The 25371-nt window shown below is 39.0% G+C and overlaps 1 protein-coding gene across 1 annotated transcript in view; it reads right to left on the bottom strand.

Annotated features, from left to right (window-relative positions):
- Positions 1-12519, bottom strand: part of aup1 (AUP1 lipid droplet regulating VLDL assembly factor) — a 43003-nt gene extending 30484 nt beyond the window's left edge. The window contains exons 1-6 of the mRNA XM_028801537.2: positions 12313-12519; positions 11881-12018; positions 5480-5630; positions 5174-5361; positions 3714-3786; positions 3103-3176 (exon numbers count right to left, since the gene is read on the bottom strand). Of these exons, the coding sequence (XP_028657370.1) occupies positions 3103-3176; positions 3714-3786; positions 5174-5361; positions 5480-5630; positions 11881-12018; positions 12313-12353 (665 nt within the window). The 5' untranslated portion in view covers positions 12354-12519. The remainder of the gene's footprint in view (positions 1-3102; positions 3177-3713; positions 3787-5173; positions 5362-5479; positions 5631-11880; positions 12019-12312) is intronic.
- Positions 12520-25371: the final 12852 nt, after the last annotated feature.

Here is a 25371-nt window from a genome sequence, read left to right as displayed (position 1 = left end):
GTCAAGTCAAGTTGGGGAGCATGCACTGGACGAAACAACTCAGGATCCCGGTTGGCATCTCCCCAAGCAGACGCACGGTCCAGTCCCACCATCCAGAAATGACACTATCTGCCGCAGTCAGGTGTTATGTGGGAGACCCCTTGGCCTGGTCCAGCCACTAGGGTCCCCAACAATGAGGATCTTACGAGCTGGATTACCCTCAGGGAAATGCGCCACATGGCCATAGTGCCGTAACTGACACTTCCTCACAATGCAGGTAATGTGCCTCATTCGGGATGCTCCCATGCTCTCAAAATAAAAACAAAATGTATTTATGTGATACTTACTCCAAGTAGTTTGTAGTAAAGAATGTGTTTTATCTCAAGATTTTGTACAGAATGGAAAGAAAAAAGTTAGAAAAAAGTCACATAATACAAGGCAATAGTGACCAGTGCTGCACAATGGCAAACTGTACTATTTGAAAAACGTCCATGGCAAAAACAACAAATCTCAAGTTGCTCAAGTCATATATTCTACAGGTTAGTTATCAAGTCATGCTCAAAATGTACAAAACACATGACAAGAAGCTTTACCAAATGTAGGAGGATGTGTTTGGGGATTTTCATTTCAAAAAGTGAATTGCATTATGCTTTAGTTTCCCGTTTATGATGTGCGCCGATTTTCCCGGAAGTATATATTTAACAATATTTTATGAAAACATAAAATTAACATTTCTTCTCAGCCATCATACAGACTACATCGGGTAACTAACATAAAAATATATTTTTAAGTGGAGTATTCCTTTAGTTTGCACATTAATAGAAAGTCAGAAGTGAAACCTCAGGCCCAAGTGACTGACTACTGAATACCAAAAAGGAATCTATGAAACATCTGACAGTGTGCAAATGACAACTTACCTCCATTAACTACAAAATAAAATACTGGCTAATAATGATGACTGTGAGAGATAAGTTTACCATTATGATTTAACCTTGGGCCAACTGTTGAGTAGTACATGAATAACATATGAAATTTGTTTAGTTAATACGGATAATCTACATAAATTGTGATCCCATTTCACATGATAGACAAACCTATTTAACTGATTAGTCCCCCATTAATTTGCGAATAACCTGCTTAGTAATGTAGAAATTAATGCAAAGATAAAATTTCCCAGAAATCTCCTCACTCTCAAAAGTATACGATATTAAAAACCTTCTGACTCAAAACGATCATGGTTACTAAAATTGTACATAATTGTTATTTTCTGTTTATTAAAGTGAATAAGCTGTGGATATACTTTCAATAACTTTTTTTCTTTTTACAACTATAGCAATATTTCTGCAGCTTTTCCCCCCCAGTTACCCCTCCAACTCGAGTTCTGTAGCAATGCAGTACTCCAAATGGGAATTTGATGGCTGTTGTGTAGCATCTATCCAAAATATACTTTAACAAAACAATAAATGAGGAAAGACAAATTTTCATCATGTTAACAATAAGACTTTTTTGAGTTATAGTGACACATTTTAAGCAGGAAAAACTAAACGGTATAATAACTATGATGAAACAGATTTTTTTATTTCATTGGGTTACGGACGTACTGGATGTAATTTGAAGTGATAGTCTACAGTTTTGCATGTCAACAGCCAGTTGATCACAAAATGACTTGGAATACCCCTAAGCCTTTTGGGACTGTAGTCAAGATTATGATCAGGCATGCCTCTTAGTGGCTGCAAAATGCCGAGGGGGAACACAACAAACTCATATGTAAGGTAAAGTTGCCTAAAAAAATCTAATATTGGCTTGGTGTGAGCAAGGTGACCTTAAACCCATTTACAGTGCTACAGACAGTTCCATTTTTGCCTGGGAATAGCAGACTAGAATTTGTTCTAGTGGCTCCTAGCATACTCATACAACTTAAAAGATCTAGGTCTTTCTCAGAGTTTCCAGGTTGATTATTTGAATTAAAAAAAAACAAAAAAAAAAAAAAACGTCAACATGGTCATACTCCAATTGGGAAGGGCCTTGTGTTGCAGCTACCTAAGAGGCAGAGACATTTAATGTTGGATAACTTTGATCAATACATATATGAAATAGCATAACATTTTTTGTATCATCTGTTTTGTGTTATTTCATCTATTGTTATGACAATCACATGAAAGATTTGTGCAGAAATTAAATTCTAAAAGGTTCAAAAACTTTCTAGAAGCACAGCATAACAGTAAAGAGATGGTGCTTATTCATTTACAATAATGCCATGCAACTGAAATCACTTTCATTTTAAACAGGTGATATGACACAGAAGCACTCAGAATTCTAATATGAAATCAAAAGGCCACTGACCAAAATGGCTGTTCTATGTATGTGTGTCGCTTACTGGAGGATAAGGACAAATTGCCATACTTAAACCTTAAATAGAACTGTCTTCTCCAAACATTTTGCAATATTAAGGAGGAAAGCAGATTTAAACTACTTACAAGAAAACTGTGATATGCTTGCCACTTAGACTTGGGGCATACCATTGTATATATTTGCATGTATATGTTAACATTCAACATGAATGCTTGCTTTTGTTTGTTGAACAAGCTTATTCACAAGTGGTTCTAAGATGTAAATGCATTTACTAGTGTTGCTATGGAAATTACATCCCACGCAGTAGACATTACGTTCATGATGAATTTGTACATCTCCTAAAGCCTTATCATTGTGTTCCGCTTCGGAGATGCTGATCATTTTATAACTGAGAAAAAGCAAAATATCTGGTGATAACTGAGCATGGAGTGACCAAACAGAGATGTGATTTGGGCTCTTCTTGTGGCTCATCAAGTGGTATGTTCTGTAATTAGAATTGGTATTCATACACAGTTCTGTTTTTGCAAATTCTCTCAAACCTGCCTTTTTTTATTTTACCACTTAGGGTTATCTGCAAAAAACACAGAATGTTTAATGCATGAAATGACTGTATTTCATTGGTTTTTCTGAAGTTACAGAGGGCTAACAATTTTACACTCAACATGCATTATTTACATTAAATTATGTAAGCAGCTGCTGGAATTAGAAAACCACTGTTCTAACTAATCCCCACCCATTAGATCCCTTTTGATAGGCAACAATATTTAGTACCTTACTTGGTACACTGTGAAGGGGATGAAAAAAGTCCACAAGAGCTCCAAGATCCACGAGGATTCTTCAATATTCTGAAAGTAATAACTAAGAATTAACTTCTTGTACAAAAATCAATGAACAAAACTTAAAAATAAATAAGCACTATTACAAGACATCCACATATTCACTCAAATTACATATGTAATTACGATTTAAGTAAAAAAAAAAAAAAAAAGTTCAATTTAATTATTAAGAATACCAACTGGCTAAAATCCTGAAAAAAATCAGGCATTCACAGGTTGCAGCAGACTAAACCTATACTCCTTTGGGGATAACACTAACAAATAAGTAAAATGCCAGAATGTTCCTCAGTGAATGCTTTATGGGATATTAAAAGTAATTATATTAATAAATATAATACTAGAGACAAAAGTGATCTCAAACTGCTACAGGTGAGGTGAGCACACTGCTGGAAGCTAAGAAAACAATAGGCAGAAACTGCATAATTTTAGTTAGGAAATAATCTGAATCAATCAGTTTGTTACAAACAGGAGTGTTTAAAAACCCAATAACAGCAGCACACACAACAGGAGGACTTGACACTTAAAACAACAGAAAATGTAATTTACCGCTGGTATAAATGGTCTCCTAACAAGGAGAGCAATGGGTTGAACTGTATTTGTCACAGCGAAAGGCCAAGAGCTGAAAGAAAAGTATTCACAAAGAAAATGATAAATTACTTAAGGATCAGAAATGAGGCATTTAACAACATTACTTTAAGATGTACTGATCTTCTGAAAACCTACAGCTTAAACAATGAGAACAGTAGTAGTTAAAAACTGGAAAATTTGTGTGCAAAAGGATACTGCTGCTCGAGTCAAAACAAGTGAAAAGGTAGCTAAGCATGGTTTACTGGCAATGTGCAATGCCCTTAAATTGGAGTAACAATTACAGCATAAAATGGAAAAAATTGCTAAAATTTACTAATCTGAGTGAAAAGTGCTAAGCAGTACAGGCTGCATTTGCAAAGTCTGTCTTTAATACTGTAAATGATAATATGAAAATATTAACAATTCTACTTTTCTCTTCGGAACAGCAGATTGATTACCTGACAAACATGTACATGTCTGGCACATGTTGACCTGCTAAGTGTGTAGCAAATCTGCAAAGGTAACACTGTTAACTCTTAACTAAAAATGTTTGTATTTTAGTTTGGCCAATTTGGAAAACCTAGGTGTTATCTTTTCAGTGATTTAATCACTGATCCTCTTGTTTTCACCGACGTATGACACGCTTTGGCCAGCTTAGAAAAACTGTGAAACTAATAATGAAAATACATTTAATTTGTATAAAGCAGATAGAACAATTATAACATTTTTATCAACAGGATGTTTAAATTGCTTGAACACTATGACACGGGGAGGTTGTAGTGAAGAAGAGAATGAAAAAATGATGGTCATTATGAACATTCTATATCTGACATACCATTACTAAATAACTTTTAGCCAACAAACTATTCAGTGCAAGTCTGTCAAGAAACACTGCTAGGACTTCTTCATACATATGGAAACATGCCTTTATATTGCCTCACTGTTACTTTTATCATTAACGAAGTCCAAAATTTTTCTTCTTTTCTGTTACTTGTGTGTATTTGAGTAGGGTAATTATATTTCTTGAGCTACCGTAAAAGTTAAATTTCCCCCTGAGACAAAGTCTTGCATGTCTGTAGTACTAGGGTGTTGTACCGTGTTAGCCATTAGAATGTAGTGACAAGTCAAGTAAAATGACATCTTTTTTGGCTAACTAAAAAAGATTACAATATTCAAGCTTTTTACGCAACTCTGACCCCTTCTTCAGGCAAGATGACAATATAACCATTTCATAGCATTTAAGACATAGCTGAAGGCTTAAGTGCAAGCACTAACTTATGAATTTAAAAAAAAAATCTTTTCAACACAAAAAATAGTTATGGAGGCCAGGGATATTTATTAATCTCACAGGAGAAAAATTTGGGGCAAGGATCATGCAAATGTTCTTCTCTGATTACTCAGTTGTGGCAGCACCAATTCAACAAAGTAAAAGAAGTCACCTGAATTTAAGAAGACCAGCTTTGCCATTGGTTGTATCCTCTTCTGGAAACAGCAAAAGTGGAAGGCTACCTTGCATACTGCAGTACTGTCTTAAAAACTCCGTCAGCTCCAGCCTGCTGGAGGGGATGCCAGTTTCCATAAACCCTCTGGCCCAGCAGATGAAGCCAGGAGGGCAATCTAACATTGGCTAAACACAGAAGAAAACTTTAAAAAGTTAGCATCTCTTTTTTTGGAAACCAGCTGCATCACTCATTATTCCAAAAAAAATTAATTTGAAACAAAATTGAAGAATTTTCCACACTTACCGTATTACATGATGTTATAAGATTTACAATATTGTGATCAAACTGTGTTACATGGTTGCAAATGTACACTTTGACATTCTTGTCCCTTAGGTGGGGGTTATTCTCTTTTACAAACATTCCTAGGACTGAGCACATAACTCTCACAATAAATCTGAAAATAAAACAGAGGAGAAAAAAAAACATTTAGCACACAAACAGCAAGTACCAAGTCTGGTTCCTAGATTTTGTTCATTACTACAAAAAAAGACTCGGTCTTCTTATGATACAAACATTAGAAATTCCATCCTACTTATTCACTTGACTGTTTCTCATGCAACCGAGCCCCTTTCTTAATCACCATCTAGTCGGCTGCCTACTAAGTAAATTCTTTCTTCTTAAAGCCAATGTCACATTACACAACTTTGTCACGTGGCATGTCAGATATGTCAATTGCAGTCACTGATCTCTTCGCTGCAACATGTCAAATTACACAACTGAAAATTGCAGCCCATGTCCCGACCAAGCACCAATCTTCCAACGCAGTTGTGCATGCCCCTTTTTCTGACAGTAAACAGTGTGTTGCCTGATGATGCAGCACTTTATAAAGGATTAGCAGCTTTAACGGGTTCAGCAGCAATTTCTAACCCTTTAACTTTTTTACCGCATTCTTTTTATGGTATGTAAAATACGAGGCATCAGAAAGACTAGCATCACTTCTGTTTGTGAGGTTCAAAACACGTTTCTTATTCCTCATCATTACATTCTATCATTGTACTTCAGGATGAATATTCATGGATTCATTTGGTTGTCAGCTGTCCTGCATACACAGCTCACTCCTTTGATTAATGAAGATCAAACATGTTCCATTTCATCCTAGACACTCACAGACTGGTTGGTCTCAATCATTAGGTATTTCACATTTTCACGACGGTCTTCACAAGAGTGCACGGTTGATTGAATTAGACAGGTTAAGATTATGTAAATGAAGGCTGCCACTGAAAACTGCTGGAAAAATCATTTAATCTGGCATGGGCTTTAGGAACGAATGCATACACCCCTGCTTCTACTAGCACTTGTATTTTACTATACGAGTGCTATGTGGTGCTCTATCCAATTCTTTAAATGCCCTAACTTCTTCACACTATGGAACTGAAGGAAACTATTGCAGTTAACTATTAACTCTTTGTTGCTACAATACAATTTATTTTTGTATAACCCAAAAATCACGGAGTGCCACAATGGGCATTATTAATAGGCCCTGCCTTTTGGCAGCCCCCCAGCCTTGACTCTCCAAGACAAGGAAAAACTACCAAAAAAACCCTTTTAGGGAAAAAATGGAAGAAATCTTGGAAAAGGCAGTTCAAAGAGAGACCCCTTTCCAGGTAGGTTGGTCATGCAGTGGGTATCAAAAAAAGGGGGTAAATTCAATATAATACACAGATCAAAACACAAGTAATTCAACTACTTTCTGACATGCCTAACGCTCACCTTACCGAAGCTAAGCTATCAAGTACAGGTATTCCACACACTTCTCCCAAACACTCAGCTACATTTGCTGTTGTGTGGGCAAAAAAAAACCAAAAAAAAACTTCTAAAGTGAAAAAAAAACCTTTAAAGTTACACGGCTTCTTAGTGGCAACCAAAAACAAAGTCTTTAAAACCAAAATATGTACTTTAACTCGCACACAGCAGTAACACAGAACATTAAGCACTACGTCTTCTAATCCCACTTGTAAGGATGATGTCAGCACGTCAGTATGCCTCGGTCGCAAGAATGGGCTAGTGTAAATGACATTGTTAAATACTTGCTCTCTACAATTAGTTTAACCATTTAGGTTAAAGGCTCCACCAACAAAATTTGTACATTAACCAAGACGTTATGGAAATATAATTTAAAAAAATAAAGTGTAAAATAAGCACTAGGGTTGGTCAGTATACAGAAAATGGAAAATTACCAAAAAAAAAAACAAAAAATTTAACATGGTACGGGTACCAGCATTTCACTATATTTGGTAGCGGAAATAAACATCAGCTTTTCACTCAAACCCCTCCCCTGACACAGTAGCTTTGTAATAATGTGCTTAGACATGCTGAAGACATTACGAAACCACATTGTTTTTGTAAGTATCCATTATTTGCATACTGGTACTGAGGTCTAAAAGCTGATTTTGACACAGAAGTCAAAATTTTAGTACTGATTCAAAAGTAATAAGCATACAGCAGAATACTTTTCAAGAATAAAGGCTTAAAACATGACAAACACAATGGCAATATGAGTATTATATTAGATGGTATGGAGTATCATATTTGATGGTAAAATTTTAACACTTTAGTATTTTTATGACAGAAGGATACGTATTACAGCATTCTTAATTTTTATCACTTTTTTATCAGGAAATAACATTTTACTGAATATTTAGAAAAAGACCATCTACCTATAGGCATACCCAACATTTGATACAAGCTTCTGTAAAAACTAATACACCAAGCAAAAAGTAATATATAACATTATGTGTGCTTAATACAGTGCTTTATGCTTTTTGCAGTACTAGCATATTTTATGCAAGAGCGTACTTCCCTTTTCTTGGGACACTTCACCTGACTCTGTTAGTGCAAAATCTCAGGTTCAAGTCCTGAAGGAGGTAGTTGTCAAGATAAAGCAGCAAATAACACTACCACAGTACAGCAGCTGAACTTGAATTTGAACCACAGTCTACAGACACAATAGAAAAATCAAGTGGTCAGTCTAAATGTCACTGAGTATCTGACAGAGTATAACAAGTAAGTGGCAAGAAGAAGTGCCATTTATGACAAAACCGCTGCACTGTCCTGTGTATAACTTTTACTTAGATGACTTGGTTTATTTAAGGAAAAAAATAAAAAATAAAATTGAAATTATAGTACTATTAAATAGCATTCAATTCAATCCTAAAATTCCCAAATTCCGCTACTAAATAAGAAAAGTTTGCAGCTTCTCCCGTGTAAATGTAGATTCCATTTACGCATTGTGGTTACCCAGAAATATAAAAGTTATGATAAAAAGCAACATTAAATTAACCCAATGAGAGTAAAACTATGTACATGAGTGATTATACCCATTCACATATGATTCCTGCTTTGTGTCTAAGGTATAGGCCCAGGCATTCTACCAACTAGCCCCTTGCATAAGGATATTCACTGGCCGATATCATTTTAAAGTGGTCGTACAACCAGAAAGAGGTTTATTTAAAAAAAAAAAAAAAAACTGACCACAAAAGACCCATTATCACATTCAAATTAAAGTGATTAGTAGGAAAATCTATACTTATCGTGGTCCCCTACATGTATGCCCGAGAAATAAAGTGACTGTGTGTAGCTGTATGAACGAAAATTGTGAATTTCCTTAAAAACAAAAAAATTTAATTTTACTATACTGAATACTTGCATAACCAGAAACTATGGGCCAATTACTGCAAATTATAAACAAGAATAGCATAATAAAAAGATAGCTAAAGGGTAAGTTTAGTATTTTTCAAGTCAAACTATGTTTATGAAGAAATAACTTTATGTGCATTTGCCACGTTAAATTGTGTTTTAAAGTTAAGAATTTTTGTAAATTAAAAAAAAAATGGCACCTGTTCTGGTGCTTTATTACTGGATGCCAGGGGGAATGAATCTTGACTGGAAAACAAAAACTTAAAAAAACTGTTGTCTTTCTTATGAAAAAATACTCAGAAAAAGAGCAATGTTCATTGGCTGGCAGACACAGATGCCAGAAAGGCGCGCATGTTATTAAACTAAATACATACAATAGAAACTCAAAAATACGTACAGGAGACCAGAAAAATTGAAAAAAAATGTTATTTCAGATATTCCTTTGTGGCACAGCTATTTATGAAACAGTTACATTTTGAAATAAAACTATTTCATATGCTAATCCTCTTTAATAAAATCCCTTTGTGCGTCCAGGTGTCCGTGTGTGTGTGTGTGTCTTCTGGTGAAGTGCGCATGCGCGGGGCACGGTGTGATGCGCGATATTACTGTCAGAGAATGTTAGAGGCGTTTTACGGAAATACAAACCAGTATTACTGCGAGAGGAAATTAAAGGTATACAATACAGTGACGCATATTACAGCCACATACAAGCCAGTATTACTGTCAGAGGAGATTAAAGGCATATTACCGACACGCACGCCTGTATTACCGCCAGAGAAAATTAAAGGTATATTACGGACGTACAAGCCAGCGGACGTACAAGACAGTATTACTGTCACAGAAAATTAAAGACACACAATACACGGCGGCAGCCCACGAAGAACGGTCAGCTCAGCAAGTAAACATCAACAAAAGAAAGGCTGAAAGAAAGAAAAATACAACCAACAAAAAGAACGAGGTCAAAGTCCCTTGCCATTTAATATAGACTGTTCCAACTAATGTTTATGCACTACCGTTCTAGAGCCCATTATTGTAACGGGCTAAATGACTAGTATTCAATATTTTACTTGTTAAACATATGGACCTACAGCCCTAAAACAAAATGCTAAAAAAGGATAGATAAACAAATGTAGGAACTTTCATTTAAAAGTTACTTTCAGTTCATCCAGAAGTAAAAATATACAGTATTCTCTTTTGACAACATATTCTTTTGTTTTCAACACTAAATAACAGAGTGTGACAATGATCACACTGCTGATGTAACTTTACCAAGATGGGTTGGCGGAGACCATGGCTTAATTACAACTAACTTTTCTGGTCACCAGGTTACCACAACTAAATTTGAAATTGAAGAGCATATTAAAACTCTGTTTAAGACTACTTCCTTCTAGTCTAAGTGTTCATTCTTTGTCTCTTAAATAACTTCTGTGATGTGCTTGATGTGCACCAGATACTGCTGCTCTTCTTTTTCTTTCTTCCTAATATGGTGTTCATCATTATTAAACCAGTTTCTGCAATTTGCTTGAGGCTCAGGAGATGTTGCTGCTATTTTTTTTCTGTCATGTGACTTGGTTTGGCAATCACTCTGTTGTAATAAGCACACGACCATAAGTCACTTAACTGAGGTTTTACATTTCCAGATCAGGTCATAAGCTTTCAATTAAGACCAAAACCAAGGTTCTAGCCCCAGTAGTTAGCGAGTATAACAAGATAAAAAATATCTATAAAATGCAAAGGTTTGTCTTTCTCAAAATCTACATATACCAGGTTTTGGGCAAAAATCTCATCAAATTAAGTCAATATTATCCTGCCCTACACACCAGGGCAGTCACATTAGCCAAAATATTGTGCCTGTATGTATGTTTGTTGTGATGTCATGCAAAAACAGCTGAAAAGACTTTGCAAGAAAATTGTAGTAGCATTCAGGGATTATCTCCCTTAAAATACAGCCTATATGTATAGTGTCTCAAATGGGCAGATGGCACGTGGGGGTGACATAGAACACTACAGCGTGACTCATCACCACAAATGGCCCACCTGTGAATATAATTACCTTAAAGGTTCGGGTTGCAATCAGAATCTAAGCACTCCAAGACTGAGCAACAGTACACAACTGGTACTGAATGCTCAGCACCAGATTGTGGTGAAGCCCATAATCTCAACAAGGTGTGATAAAAGACAAACTGTATTTCTAATGCAAATTAATCTCATCCTGTTTAATTACCAGCTTCATTTCAAACGGCACAAATAAGGCACAGGTTCACAACCTGTAAACAACGGGGCTAGATTTCAAGTCACACTGGCTCTTTCACAAGTAGCAATATGCCACTTACTCAAGATTACTCATTGTTTAACATTTTATCAACTGACCTGGAAACCTGTTACTTAAAAAAAAAATTCTGATCGTAACGGTCAAGGCGAAAAAACAATTTCCCCGCAGGGATTAAAAAAGTATATCAAAAGTAAAAAAAAAAAGTAATACACAGAAAAGTCGAGTGTAGGACAATACAGGATTTTATTATCCAACTAGATGAATGTGAATATTTAAATTAAGCTTTTTTTTTTTTTTAAATACGCAGCTATTTATATGTAAAATATACTAGAACATAACTTGAAAGACTGAAAAATTTAGAAAACATGCAACCTCCAAATAAACAATGGAATGATTCGAAATTTGAACACAGGACGTGTGAGGATTAGCACTAATCGCACTGCACGAAACAACTAAATGTGGAAATAGTCCCACACACGGGCAAAATAAGGATTCGAAGCACGCCAAATTCAGAGGTTAAGCCACTGTGTCAAAACGCCTAACTGAACATAGCCTAAATATAACAAATCGTCCTAGATATACTTCATTTTAAGATTTGGAATATTGTGTAATGAAAGTGTTCCTCTTGTGGTAAAGTAGTAACCGATGAGGCGTCATAATCGACATTCTAAACTCAGTGGGTATACCTTGGACGAAGATGACAACTCAAAAACTTGACTTTATGCGCTCCACTTACCTTCGAATTGGGCTGTCGGGTAACGCACAGCTCACTAAAAACACATGGACACCGATAAACACCCTGAGCAGCATCAGGCACAGTCCAACAGGAGCGTACAGCAAAAGCAGGATTAGGTTTAATGGGTCCTTAGGCAACCTGAGAAAGAAAATTGCAGCGTGACTTGTCGCAAGCACACACGGCGATCATTTCTTGTCTTCGCGCGCATGGTGTTAAATGTAAGAAAAGCACCCTGTTGTCAACAATCAGATTTGACTTCTACAGAGAATTTGTTAGGCATTGTACCAAAAAAAAAAACGTTTAATGACAATCTCCAGTAGGTTATTTTGGGTATGCTCCAACCGTCATCTCTGTGATCAAAATAACGCAAACATTCAAACATGCATCAAGTTGAAGGAGGACGCTCAGCGTCTTCACTGCAGTTATCCTCACCTCTGAAAGTCAAATAGCTGTTCCATCCCGGGAGACGCCATTATTTCATATCGCACTACACAAATCCAAATGTTAGAACCTCAAATTCACACATGCTATTTTAACGTTGTGAAATGTCTTCAACTCCTTCTCTCAGAAATGCTTTCCTCAACTACCAAGACGGACGCCATACTGAAAAAATTGTGGCGCTTTCTCATTGGACCGCGGTGCACCATGGGAAATGGAGTAATGCGTCCATCCTGTGACGCGATTGATACAATGCACTATGGAAATTGTAGTCATTTAGTTCTTATGACCTTGATCGTTTATCATCCAAGAACTCACTTTTACATTCTGGCATCCTGACCAATATTGAGTTGTCGTTTTTCTTATTTGAAACCATACTTAAAAGCTGAAAATTCAACTTAAAATACATGTCAAGATTGACTACTGTTGTTTTTGTAATTTCAGTTTCACACGTGGAGAACTTTGCATGACGTTTTTGCACAATTACGCATCACACATTTGGATTTAGATTTCTGAGGAGCTTGTTTTTTTCTTCTTTTTACAAGTGCAACACACTCCAACTCCAAATGCACCATATTAAATTAAAGTATATATCACCCTCAATAGCCCTTGTGTTACCAAAGTTAGATTTTAATCTTTGATGTACTTTAGCAATGTGGCTGTGCCTCGTAACTCCAGAATCCTGTATTCAAATCCCTGTTTGTTTCTGTGTGATTGTCTTATTTTTTTCTTTGTGAATTTTTTTCTCAAGCCCCCCCCCATTCTGAAGCTAGGCCTATCTGTAATGTATTCTTAAAGGGTGATGACCCTCAGACCTTACATCACTTTGATTGTCATGAAACTGGGTAGCAGAAAACTTCAAGAGAGATCCCCCATGTTACTTTGATCATCATGTGACCTAGCAGCAGAAAACTTCAAGGGGGACCTTACTTCAATCGCCATTAAACCAAGCCACAATGCTTCAAGAGGAAAGGGATTGGCTTATTGCTTGCCCGTCCTGTTGTTTCCTGGCCCACCCATTTTGCAGTTTCTGGCTTTGCCACGGCTTCTCCCACTCTCTAAAGAGACTGGTTGCTCTGATTTCATACACTATGAAGATCTTGGAAAGGCTAATACTGGCTCATTTTCAACCCCTTGTCAGGACATCACTGGACTCTCTGCAGGTTACCTACCAGGACCACATGGGGATGGATGATGTTGTCATCTATATGTGGAATTAAACCTAATCCTGTCTGGAGAGGCAGGGTAACAGGGTGAGGATATTGTAGTTTGGCTTATCTACTGCATTCAACACCATACAGCCCAAACTGCTTTGAGAGAAGCTCCGGTCAGTGAGGGGTGATGCTACCATTGTGTCCTGGATAATGGACTACTTAACTGGTAAACCACAGTTTGTGTGGCTTAAGAACTGTGAATCTGACATGGTCATGAGCAGCACAAAGGTTCCAGAAGGAACTGTGCTGACTTCCTTCCCGTTTACCCTGAACACATACCAAATTATGTCATCTGCAAAAATTATCTGATGACAGAGCCATAGTCTGGTGTATTAGTGGTGAGCAGGAGAATAAATACAGGATACTTGTGAAAGACTTCATCAAACGGCATAAGCTGAACTGCCTGTACCTGAACATCAATAAGACACAGGAGATAATTGTAGACTTCAGGAGGGTTAAGCCTACTCTTTTCCCCGATGGGGAAGATGACATCAAGGGCCTTTTGAACCAGAAGAAAAGGGCTTTTAAAGACGGTGATCAGCATGAGCTCAAGCGCGTGCAGAAGGAACTCCGAGTCCAGCTCAGGGCGGCGAAGGAGCAGTACAGGAGAAAGCTGGAGCAGAAGTTGCAGAATAACAGCATAAAGGAAGTGTGGGATGGAATGAAGATCATCACTGGCTGCAGCTCAAAGCGGGGTACCACCATCGAGAGAGACGTGAAGAGAGCAAACCAAATGAACAACTTCTTTAACAGGTTTGGCCACCCTAACCCACTCTCACTCTCACCTCGAAGTACTGCACCCTCCACACATCCTTCTGCTGATACCAGCATAGGAGAGACATCCCCACCCATAATTACAACAGCGCAAGTGAGCAGAGAGCTGAGGAGACTTCGTGCCAGTAAAGCAGCGGGTCCAGATGGAGTATCGCCACGACTGCTGAAGGGTCCTCTACAGCGCATCTTCAACCTGAGCCTGGAACAGGGGAGAGTCCCGAGGCTTTGGAAAACATCTTGTATCACCCCAGTCCCAAAGGTATCACGTCCTAGTGAGCTGAATGACTTTCGGCCTGTTGCTCTGACATCACATGTGATGAAGACCATGGAGAGGCTGCTGCTTCACCACCTTAGGCCACAGGTTCAACACACCCTCGACCCTCTGCAGTTTGCATATCAGGAGAAGGTGGGAGCGGAGGATGCCATCATCTATATGCTACACCGATCCCTCTCTCACTTGGACAGAGGCAGTGGTGCTGTAAGAATTATGTTTTTAGACTTCTCTAGCGCCTTCAACACAATCCAACCTCTGCTCCTTAGGGACAAGCTGACAGAGATGGGATTAGATTCATACCTAGTGGCATGGATCGTGGACTATCTTAAAGACAGACCTCAGTATCTGCGTCTTGGGAACTGCACGTCTGACATTGTGGTCAGCAACACATGTGCAAAAGTTCGCTGATGACACTGCTATCGTGGGCTGCATCAGGAATGGGCTGGAGGAGGAGTATAGGGACCTAATCAATGAGTTTGTTAAATGGTGCGACTCAAACCACCTACAACTGAACACCAGCAAAACCAAGGAGCTGGTGGTGGATTTTAGAAGGCCCAGACCCCTCATAGACCCCATGATCATCAAAGGTGACTGTGTGCAGATGGTGCAGACCTATAAATATCTGGGATTGCAGCTGGATGATAAATTAGACTGGACTGCCAATACTGATGCGCTGTGCAAGAAAGGACAAAACCGGTAATACTTCCTTAGAAGGCTGGCGTCCTTCAACATCTGCAATAAGATGCTGCAGATGTTCTATCAGACAGTTGTGGCGAGTGCCCTCTTCTACGCGGTGGTGTGCTGGGGAGGCAGCATTAAGAGGAAAGACACCTCACACCTGGACAAACTGGTGAGGAAGGCAGGCTCTATTGTTGGCATGGAGCTGGACAGTTTAACATCTGTGGCAGAGCGAAGGGCGCTCAGCAGGCTCCTATCAATTATGGAGAATCCACTGCATCCACTAAACAGTGTCATCTCCAGACAGAAGAGCAGCTTCAGCGACAGACTGCTGTCACTGTCCTGCTCCACTGACAGATTCAGGAGATCGTTCCTCCCCCAAACTATGCGACTCTTCAATTCCACCCGGGGGGTAAACGTTAACATTATACAAAGTTATTGTCTGTTTTTCACCTGCATTATTATCATTCTTTAATTTAATGTTATTTATTGTATCAGTATGCTGCTGCTGGATAATGTGAATTTCCCATTGGGATTAATAAAGTATCTATCTATCTATCTATCTATGTGGAGGTGGTGAGCACATACAAATACCTCAGAGTGCATGTGAACTACAACCTTGAATGAAATACCAATGCAGAGACTGTATACAAGAAGGACCAAAGTGGCCTATGTTTCCCAAGGAGGTGGAGCTCATTTGGTGTATACAGGCCACTCTTAAATGTTTTCTACGAGTCAGCAGTGGCCACTGTGGTAATGTGCTGGGAAAATGGCATTAGTCTGCTGGCATCACCTGCACAAAGTAAAATGATTTAAAAAATCAGGACTCACAGAAGAATGTGGTAGAACAGAGTTCTCTCAAGAACAACAACATTTATTTATATAGCACATTTTCATACAAATGATGTAGCTCAAAGTGCTTTACATGATGAAGAAAAAGAAATTTAGACAAAATTAATAAGAAACTAGAATTAGGGAACAATATTTAACATAGAATAAAAGTAAGGTCTGATGGCCAGGGAGGACGGAAAAAACAAAAAAAAAAAAAACTCCAGACGGCTGGAGGAAAAAAAAAAAAAATCTGCAGGGATTCCTAGGCACGAGACCGCCCTGCGCCCTCTAGGCATTCTACCTAACATAAATGACCTCACAATCAGTCCTTACTGTATTTAGGGTTCACATGGAAGAACTTCATGATGACAGTCATATGGATTTCTGGCCTTTGTGGTATAGCGGGTCCACAGCTCATGTCAAAAGGGCCAGTTTTTAAAATAAATAATCACCGCACTCATGTCTTAGCGAGGGGGCATGTGGCCGAGCGGTTCTCTGGGAATTTGTGATACGGGCTATTCTCACTTAAGTGCACATGTGAGGAGTCGTCCACATCCGTAATTGTTCCCGGGTGCTGCTGATTGCCACAGCTGATCCATGTCCCCATGATATTTAGAAGTGCGAGGCGGCTAGTTGGAGGAAAAAGGAAAAGAAAGACGGAGTTTGCACAGAAGAAGGGAAGAAGCAGTGAGGAGAAAGTGTGTGTGTGTGTGTGAGTGAGCACAGGCTCGCAGGCAGCTGGACAGTTGAGCCCTAGCGGGGTGTTTGGCTGACACCTAGGGCAGTCGATTGTGGTCACTCCCGCTGAGCATTCTGTGAGGAGTGGGAGTGACCAGAAGAAGGATGGCTCACCGCAGGAGTCGGGAGGCTTGAGAGATGGATTCCGCAGCGTGAGCATCCTGGCCGTTGGGGGAACCTAAGTCTCGGTCTGGAGAGTGCTAAACCGAAGCCAGGGATCAGGAAGCCTCCAGATCGGAACGGAGAGAGAGGTCAGCTGCAGGTAGGGAGACTCTCCTGTTGTGAAGCCCGATGGGAAAAGCAGGGGAGCCGCCAGGTGAAAAGAAGGCACCAGGCTTTGTTTTTAAAGAGACTGCTTCCAACCATTGTTTTAACCTTGTTATAAAGGATTTATTTATTGGTTTTTTTTCTAATGGATTTTAACCTTCACTTTTCACCAGTTTTTATTGGATTATTTATTTAAAGATATGAAGCACTGCACTATTTATTTGGACACTGTTGTTTTTGTTTGGGGCGGCACGGTGGCGCAGTGGGTAGCGCTGCTGCCTTGCAGTTGGGACACCTGGGGACCTGGGTTCGCTTCCCGGGTCCTCCCTGCATGGAGTTTGCATGTTCTCCCCGTGTCTGCGTGGGTTTCCTCCGGGCGCTCCGGTTTCCTCCCACAGTCCAAAAACATGCTGATTAGGTGGATTGGCGATTCTAAATTGGCCCTAGTGTGTGCTTGGTGTGTTTGTGTGTGTCCTGCGGTGGGTTGGGACCCTGCCCAGGATTGGTTCCTGCCTTGTGCCCTGTGCTGGCTGGGATTGGCTCCAGCTGACCCCTGTGACCCTGTGTTCGGACTCAGCGGGTTGGAAAATGGATGGATGGATGTTTTTGTTTGCTGTTTTAAATAAAAGCAACTTTGCACATCCCCTTGCTCCATTTGTTGTGCCTCACTGCCAAGCTCATTGGTGACATTACCGATGGTGTCGGGTTCAGGGCTCCCGGAAGGACGATAGGAGCGTGGAGCTAACCCACATTGTCACAGCCTTTAATCCATCAATGTAGGGACATCACGGTGCTTTGATTAGGTGGTGGTGATGCAGATCGCCACCACAAAAAAACGGAAAAAGAACAGAAGAGATAGTAGGGGTTAGTACAGATTACAGAGCCACCAGGAATGCTATTGATAATTAAATGCATATACAGAGTATCAGGATTGAACTAAAATGAAGCTATGAGAAAGCCATGTTAAAGTAATGTGTTTTCAGCGGTGTTTTAAAGTGCTCCACTGTATTAGCCTGGCAAATTTCTATTGGTAAACTATTTTAGGTGCATAACAGCAGAAGGCCGCCTCACCACTTCTTTTAAGTTTAAAGCTCTCGGAATAATAAGCAGAAACTAATTTGAAGATGTAAGGTTATGATTTGGAGTGTAAGGTGAAAGACGTTCTGAAATATAAGATGGAGCGAGATAATTTAAGGCTTTGTAAACCATAAGCAGTATTTTAAAGTCCATTCTAAATGACTCAGGTAAGCAATGTAGTGACATTAAACTGGAGAGATGTGCTCAGATTTTCTTTTCCGAGTTAAGATTCTAGCAGCTGCATTCTGCACTAGTTGCAATCGATTGATGTCTTTCTTGGGTAGTCCTGAGAGGAGTGCGTTACAGTAATCTAGCCGACTGAAAACAAAAGCGTGAACTAATTTCTCAGCATCTTGCAATGTTATAAGAGGTCTAACTTTTGCTATATTTCTTAAGTGAAAAAATGCTGTCCTAGTAATCTGATTAATATGTGATTTAAAAGGAAGCGGATTACTATCCTGGACTCTCACCCTTTGTACGAGATTCTCGTTAAACAGAGGAGCACATTTAAAACAGACTGAGGGAACTGCATTTCTCCAAAGAGCGCTACATAAGAGTGTTCCTACCCTAAGCCATCAGGCTCCATATTAAAACTTACAGTATGTAGTTTTCTGTTTAATAGATTGTATCTGATGTTATTCTCCCTGTAAAATAATATATGTGTTGTAACAAGTATGAAGTTCACAAATAGATAGATAGATAGATAGATAGATATGTAAAGCTTTGTTTATTAAAGCAGTTCTTACTTTACAGTATGTGGTTAAGAAGACAGCTTCTGTTTGGAGATGTGTGCAAATCATCTATTTGGTATTCCTCATTGAGGCTATTTGTGAGGGTAATACAAGTTTAGAATAAACCTTACAACATATCTTTAAAAATTGTGAACGCAAACCAATGCAAAACGCCAGGAAGACATTCAAACCCAATATGGAGGGCATGCTTGGAGCTGAACTGGGGCACTGAGACTGCTGTATCAAGAAACTGCATTTCACACAAAAGAATTTTATCAGGCCACATTAATGCTTTTTGTGATTGTAAATTGTTTCAAATATACAAGCCTGAAATATTGTCCTGTTGACTGCAATAGTGGCTATTTGTAATTTGTCACAAGTCAACACTGTAGTTATGCCATTTATCTGTATATCTTGTTATGTTGTGGAGAAATCTTCAGAAAAAACAAGCCTTCAGTCTTCTGACTCTTCAGAAAGGCAGTCAGAATTTAAGACTTTACTGCATAGAATAGAAAACAATTGGCGAGCACATAAAGCCTGTCTCAGTTCATAAAATGAGCCTGGTGGTTCGGGTACGGTTCATTTTTATGTCAGTTCTAATCACAAATACATCCCCATTTTGTACATAATTCTCGTCATTCACTTTACGTTATCTTTCATAATAATGACCTCGTGCTGCACCTGTTTTCATAACACTTACCTCGCCTTTTAGACTTCTTTCCCATAATAATTTATATTTTCATAACAATCATTAGGACTCGAAGGTCATACTTACCACCTGGCCCGGAGATGTTCATCATCTGATTATGTTTTACATTCCTCACATTCCAAATTGTGAGCTAATAAAACTTGGAAGCTATGTAATTGATCAGCCCTCATCATTAAGTTGGAACCAAGATGACCCACATATAAAATACTGAACTATTGAATTAATACTTGCTTGTTGCACCAGCATCCAGTAAGACTAAAATCATAGGCAGCTGTGCTGGTAAGCGCAGCACACAGCTTTACTGATAAAAGCTAATCTGCTGCGGTTACAAGCAAGCAAGAGGCCTTGAGTTAGCAAGCACAGTGTTAAAGCCTTTAGTAATGAAGCCTTACATTTTTATATTGCTCAAAGCCAGCTAATATAATACATGTTGTTTTCCCTTGATTAGTTACAATATTGATTCATGAGGAAGCACAGACATAGGAACTTAAATGCTATCTAGAATGTATGTTGTGATAAGGCGCTATACTGGCCCAGACTTGACACAGACTGACACCAGAGGCACAGGCAAAATAAACAAAAAGTTTTATTTTTTCTTCAGCCATGGGACACGTCTTCCCTGTGTCCCACTGGCCCTAACACAGTCCCAAAAACACACAAAAGTAAATCACACCCCAAATCAAACTCTTCTCTTCCTCCACTCCTCCCAGGGCAGCTTCGTCCTCCTCCTCCCGACTCTGGCGCCTGGAGTGGTAGCTGCTGGCCTCTTTTATAGTTCACACAGAAGTGCTCCAGGTGCTTGATTGCCAAGTTCCGGCCGTACTTCCGGGTGTGATGAATATGCTGCCCACACGGGCTCAAGAGTCCCAAACACAGCACCCAACAAGGTTGCACCCAACTCCAATTCCCATGCAGCCCTGCGGGAAACCGAAGCATTGTTCCAACCCAGGGGGCGGCCATCTAGCGTCCAGGGGGTGGTATTGCACCGCCCAGGGCTGCTCCCCCTGAATATAGAGTGCAGTGATGTCCCGGCCGCCTGCCACAATGTATACAGGCCAATGTTACAGCCTGAGAGCAAAGGCAGCTGTGTTATCGGCCAGTGATATGCAGCCACATACGGTCTGACTTACCAATACAGGGGCTAACCTTGATAATCAATTCTTAAAACTTCTATATAATTCAACCTAACCGACACAATACAGCTTGCTTTTAATCTGATCATCTGAACTGTTCATAAGCCTTAATATATAAATTTAAAAGCTAAAATGTCTATATGTTTAAAGTGTTTATGTGCTAGCATGTTAGTTTACTTAGTTTCCTTTAAGTTTGGGGCGTTGAAGGTTTTTCCAAAAATTCTTGTTTAGACTTTGGTGAGTCAAAAGGCCCAACAGTCTTGCCATGTCCCAAAACAAAAACTTGTTTCTTTAATTCTCTCAAAAACATGGCGTCCTTGGTTCTTAAAAAACAAGGCAAGTGAAAAGCAAGCAAACAGGCAATATTAAAAACAAAAGCAATGCCCCACAATTAATGGTGCCTCACTAAGCCACTTAAAAAGATGTCAAGCAACTCCTTTTAATAATCAATAGTTCTAAAACCAATAACAAGGCATATAAACTTAAATGCTGGCTGAATTAAATATAATTGTGCATACTAATACAAGAGCCCAGTGCTGTTAAGTCATGGCACACAGCTGCACAGTGGTCTGATAGAGGCCAAGCCACTGGTTACGTCACGACACATGTTCAGGAAAAAGTCCCTAACTTTTGACAATCAACTCTTAAGCCCATATAGTGCTCAAACTAACTAATATCATAATATATGGTATTTTAATCTTATTGCCTAAGGTATTGAAGAGCACGAATACTTCTAAATGCCATTTAAGTGCTTATATATTTTATGCACTAGCTTGAGAGTTTGCCCCTCATTCACACAGGGAAACGTCCTACACACACTTTGTTTGGTCTTCTATCAGCACTTGCATCCTTAAAACAAAATCTGACTGTTCGATTCCTCAAAGAACATGATGACCTTGTCTCTCAGTTGGATCCACAGAAACTCAAAACAAAGGAAGTGAGAAGGACAACAAAATAAATGGTGTCTTTTTAAAGTTGCTCCAGGCCTAGGCATTTCATAGCTAAAAGCACTAAAACTAATAATAAAGCATATTGATCCAAAAATCAAAATTCTCAACAGTTATCGACCTAAATAAGCATCCCTTGTCATCACGCTGATGTCTCATTAGTTGCCAAATACCAGCTGTATATCTTGCAAGTTCAAGCTAACTATGACCTTCAGCACAGGATACAACACTGTGGCGTACACTTGGTCCACCAAGTCCTGCCTATCTCATTTTACATTTGTTTTCACACAGGTCAGTAAAAGGAAACATGGTGGTGTGGTGTTTAGAGCTGCTACTTCACAGCTCCTGTATCCAAGTCCAAGCCTTGTTGCTGGCTGTGAGGAATTCTCACATTTCCTGCTGCCTACGTTTATTTATTTATTTTTAATTTTCAGATCCAGGGAACAAGCATACAGTATGATGTAAATTGGTAACCCCAGACCCAGGGAAGGTTTGGCTCCCATCTTGTGCTCAGTGCTGCTAAGGTGGGAACTCAAAAGCCATTTAAAAAAGACGAACATGCTTCTTCCAGAACTGTTGGACACTTAACTTTAATTTAGATATACAGTTATACAACACTGAATCAGTGAATTTAACTGGTCTTTCAACTTTTTCTGATGAACAGAAAAATACTTTTAATTCCAAAGTGAAAACAGACTGCCACAAAGTATTGTAAAGTAATTACAATTCTAAGACACAAAATAATTCATTGCATAAGTATTCACGTCAGTATTTAGTAGAAGCACCTTTGGCAGGAAATGAAAGCCATGAGTCTATAAGAATAGATCTCTGTCAGCTTTGCACATCTGGACACTACTCATTATCCCCATGCAACCTTATAGAGCTTGGACATTTTTACAAAGATGAATGGGGAAAATGGCAAACAGTCTTCTTTTAAAGTCCAGCCACAAATTCTGTATTGGAATAAGATCTGTGTCCGTATTTACCAACATCTCAGAGTAGGAAAGCAGAGTGACACAAATTGAATTCTACTCTTAGGAAGTACAAGCAAAAACATTTTATCAGTTTTCTTAATTTGGAAAACTATTCCTAACTTTACCAGTATTTAGGAGAGCTGCCAAAACGTGGCCTTCAAGAAGAGATTGACACGCACATCTTAGGATAAGCTGAATTTTTTGGAAACTCTGGCCAACAATAAACTCATTAAAATATATTGATTTAACAGAGATGGAATAATATTTGTAACAAATCTTATGTGCTTGCACCATTTACATGGAGAAACCACATGCTGCTTGCTGAAATGAAAGTATTAGTAATGTTAATGTGTAAAATACAGCTTTGCAATAACAATGGTTTCCGTATGTCGATAGCAAGCATTTCTTGAATTTTCAACCAAACTTTGAACGCCCTTACGACGTATGAGGTTATGTACAGATTAATACACTTCCTCACCATTCCACACAAGCTAATGGTAAAGCAAGTTGCATTCATGTAAATTGGCATGCACTTAAAGATCATTGTCTCAAGTGTGGATGGCCTCACATATATGAATCACAGGCAATATCACAATATCAACACACAGGCAGTCATGGATTCAAACTGAACTGCAGTAGCCTGGATAATAACCTGAAGAATGGCTGTACAGGATGCGTGATTGACAACAAAATGTCACACAGGTAAGCTAAACTCTGTATTCCACGAACCCCTGGAACATTCCTGTTACACTTTACAAGAGAAGGAAGGTTCAAGAGGACAGGCAAGGACTGCCGAGGCATTAGATAAATACAGCCTTGCAGAAGAGATGGGGGATCTCTGAAATAGACAGACAAACATGTCATGACACTGGAAGATGACTGGGAACACTGCAAGAGTGAATGTGAATTCTGTAACAGTGCAGGAATATCTGGCTAGTTTCAGAAACTCTCTTATGAAGCGCTTCCCATCTACCTTAACAGTGGGAAGGTACAGATTTCTGAAATACCACTGGATTATTCATTGTTAAATAAACATGCATGTTATTGGATTTAAGTTTAATTCTGTTTGTGTGTGTCTCAGTCTTGGTGTTGATTACCGTATTATTTATGTTGCAAAATGGCAATAATTACATAAAGCTTAGTACAATATCCTACCTTTAGATTTTCCTCATTCTTCTTTTATTATTATTATCATCATCAATCTGGTGAAGCCTGAGTGTTTGTATCAGAAAACTACAAATTGTCATCAAGGGTGTTAATTTGCGGCAAATGGTGCCTTAAAACCTGGATGTCATTTATTCTCAGAAGTGTCCTCCGACTCTTTGCTGGGACTGGGACTAGGATGCTTTGTAACTATTTCTCATATCCTACTCTGAGGTAAGACACATTCTTGCCTTAGTCAGACTTTTACTGCAATTAATTAGTGTAATTAGGAGATGCCTAATAAATATGGTCAGTTTTCACTTTGACATTTCTGTTTTCTTGTGTGTATATATATATATATATATATATATATAAAAAAAAACACAAAAAAAACAAAACAAAACACACACCCTGTGATTTAATACATGAAAATTTCTAATACGCACATATGTGCTCTATGGTTGGAAAGATTTTCCTCAGGAGCTGCAAGTTGTATGATGCAGAGGTTTCTTTCTGTGCAGCACAAAGTGGACATTGTCCATTTTCTTGGGGTTTCAATAGCACAGAAGGCCATACACACATGAAGGGCTAGTTTCAGCAAAAAACTAGCAGAACTGCTCTCTCTGTTCACCTTTTCAATCTGTATTTGAACTAACAAAAAGATTTAATTATTTGAGTTAAGCTAAACTAGGGTCCTTCAGCAGTCTGTACCATTAACTTTGACATCTCATGATACCCTTAAAATGCTTTTTAAAAAACAAATGTGGCTAAATGTGACCTATACTATAAGTACTCAAAGCACTGGTTAACAATTCACAGACCACAGAGATATCGCTTGTGTCCTAAACCAGGAGTTCCAAAGCATGTAGTTCCAAACACTTCACAAAATGTCCTCTAGAGGGGGCTATCACGATCAAACCCCAGCTAGTAATAAGAGCAAGCACCAAAATCTTTATAAAAAAAGTTTTATTTTTTACAAAAGGTATTTCAAACAAACACAATGAAGCTCTGTGGAGTGAAAAGGAAAAATAAAATTGCCTGAAACACAAAGACTAGGGATGCACCGATACCGAAACGGGTATCTGGTATCGGCCTCGATACCACATTTTCTAAAGTACTCGTACTCGTTAAAAGTCCCCCGATACCGGGGACCGATACCACGGTCTGAGAAATGTCTATGTTTGAGCGGCGTGTAAGGGGTTAATCACAGGCGCCGAGTGCCCGCCCCCCAGGCCCCGGCTGCAAGCTCAGAGCGGGGAGAAGGCGAGGCGAGACAATGTCAGCCGTGTGGAACTATTTCAAAGTGAATGAAGACGACAAAACAAAGGCGGACTGCAAATTGTGCTCGGCGAAATTGTCCTGAGGAGGCTCAAAAGGTAGCGCATTTAACACAAGTAATTTAATCAAGCACCTAAAATCCCAACACGACAACGAGTACAAAGAGTTTACCCACGCTTCTAAACCAACACAACCCACGCTGCAGCAAACTCCTCCAAGACGAGAGAAAATGTCCAGAGACAATCCACGTGCTGTGAAAATAACACAGGCAATTATCAAGTACAT

The sequence above is a fragment of the Erpetoichthys calabaricus genome, chromosome 5 (assembly GCF_900747795.2).
Source record: "Erpetoichthys calabaricus chromosome 5, fErpCal1.3, whole genome shotgun sequence".
NCBI lineage: Eukaryota > Metazoa > Chordata > Cladistia > Polypteriformes > Polypteridae > Erpetoichthys > Erpetoichthys calabaricus.
The sequence above is the reverse complement of the archived record's forward strand: the minus strand, read 5'-3'. Positions and strand labels throughout refer to the sequence as shown.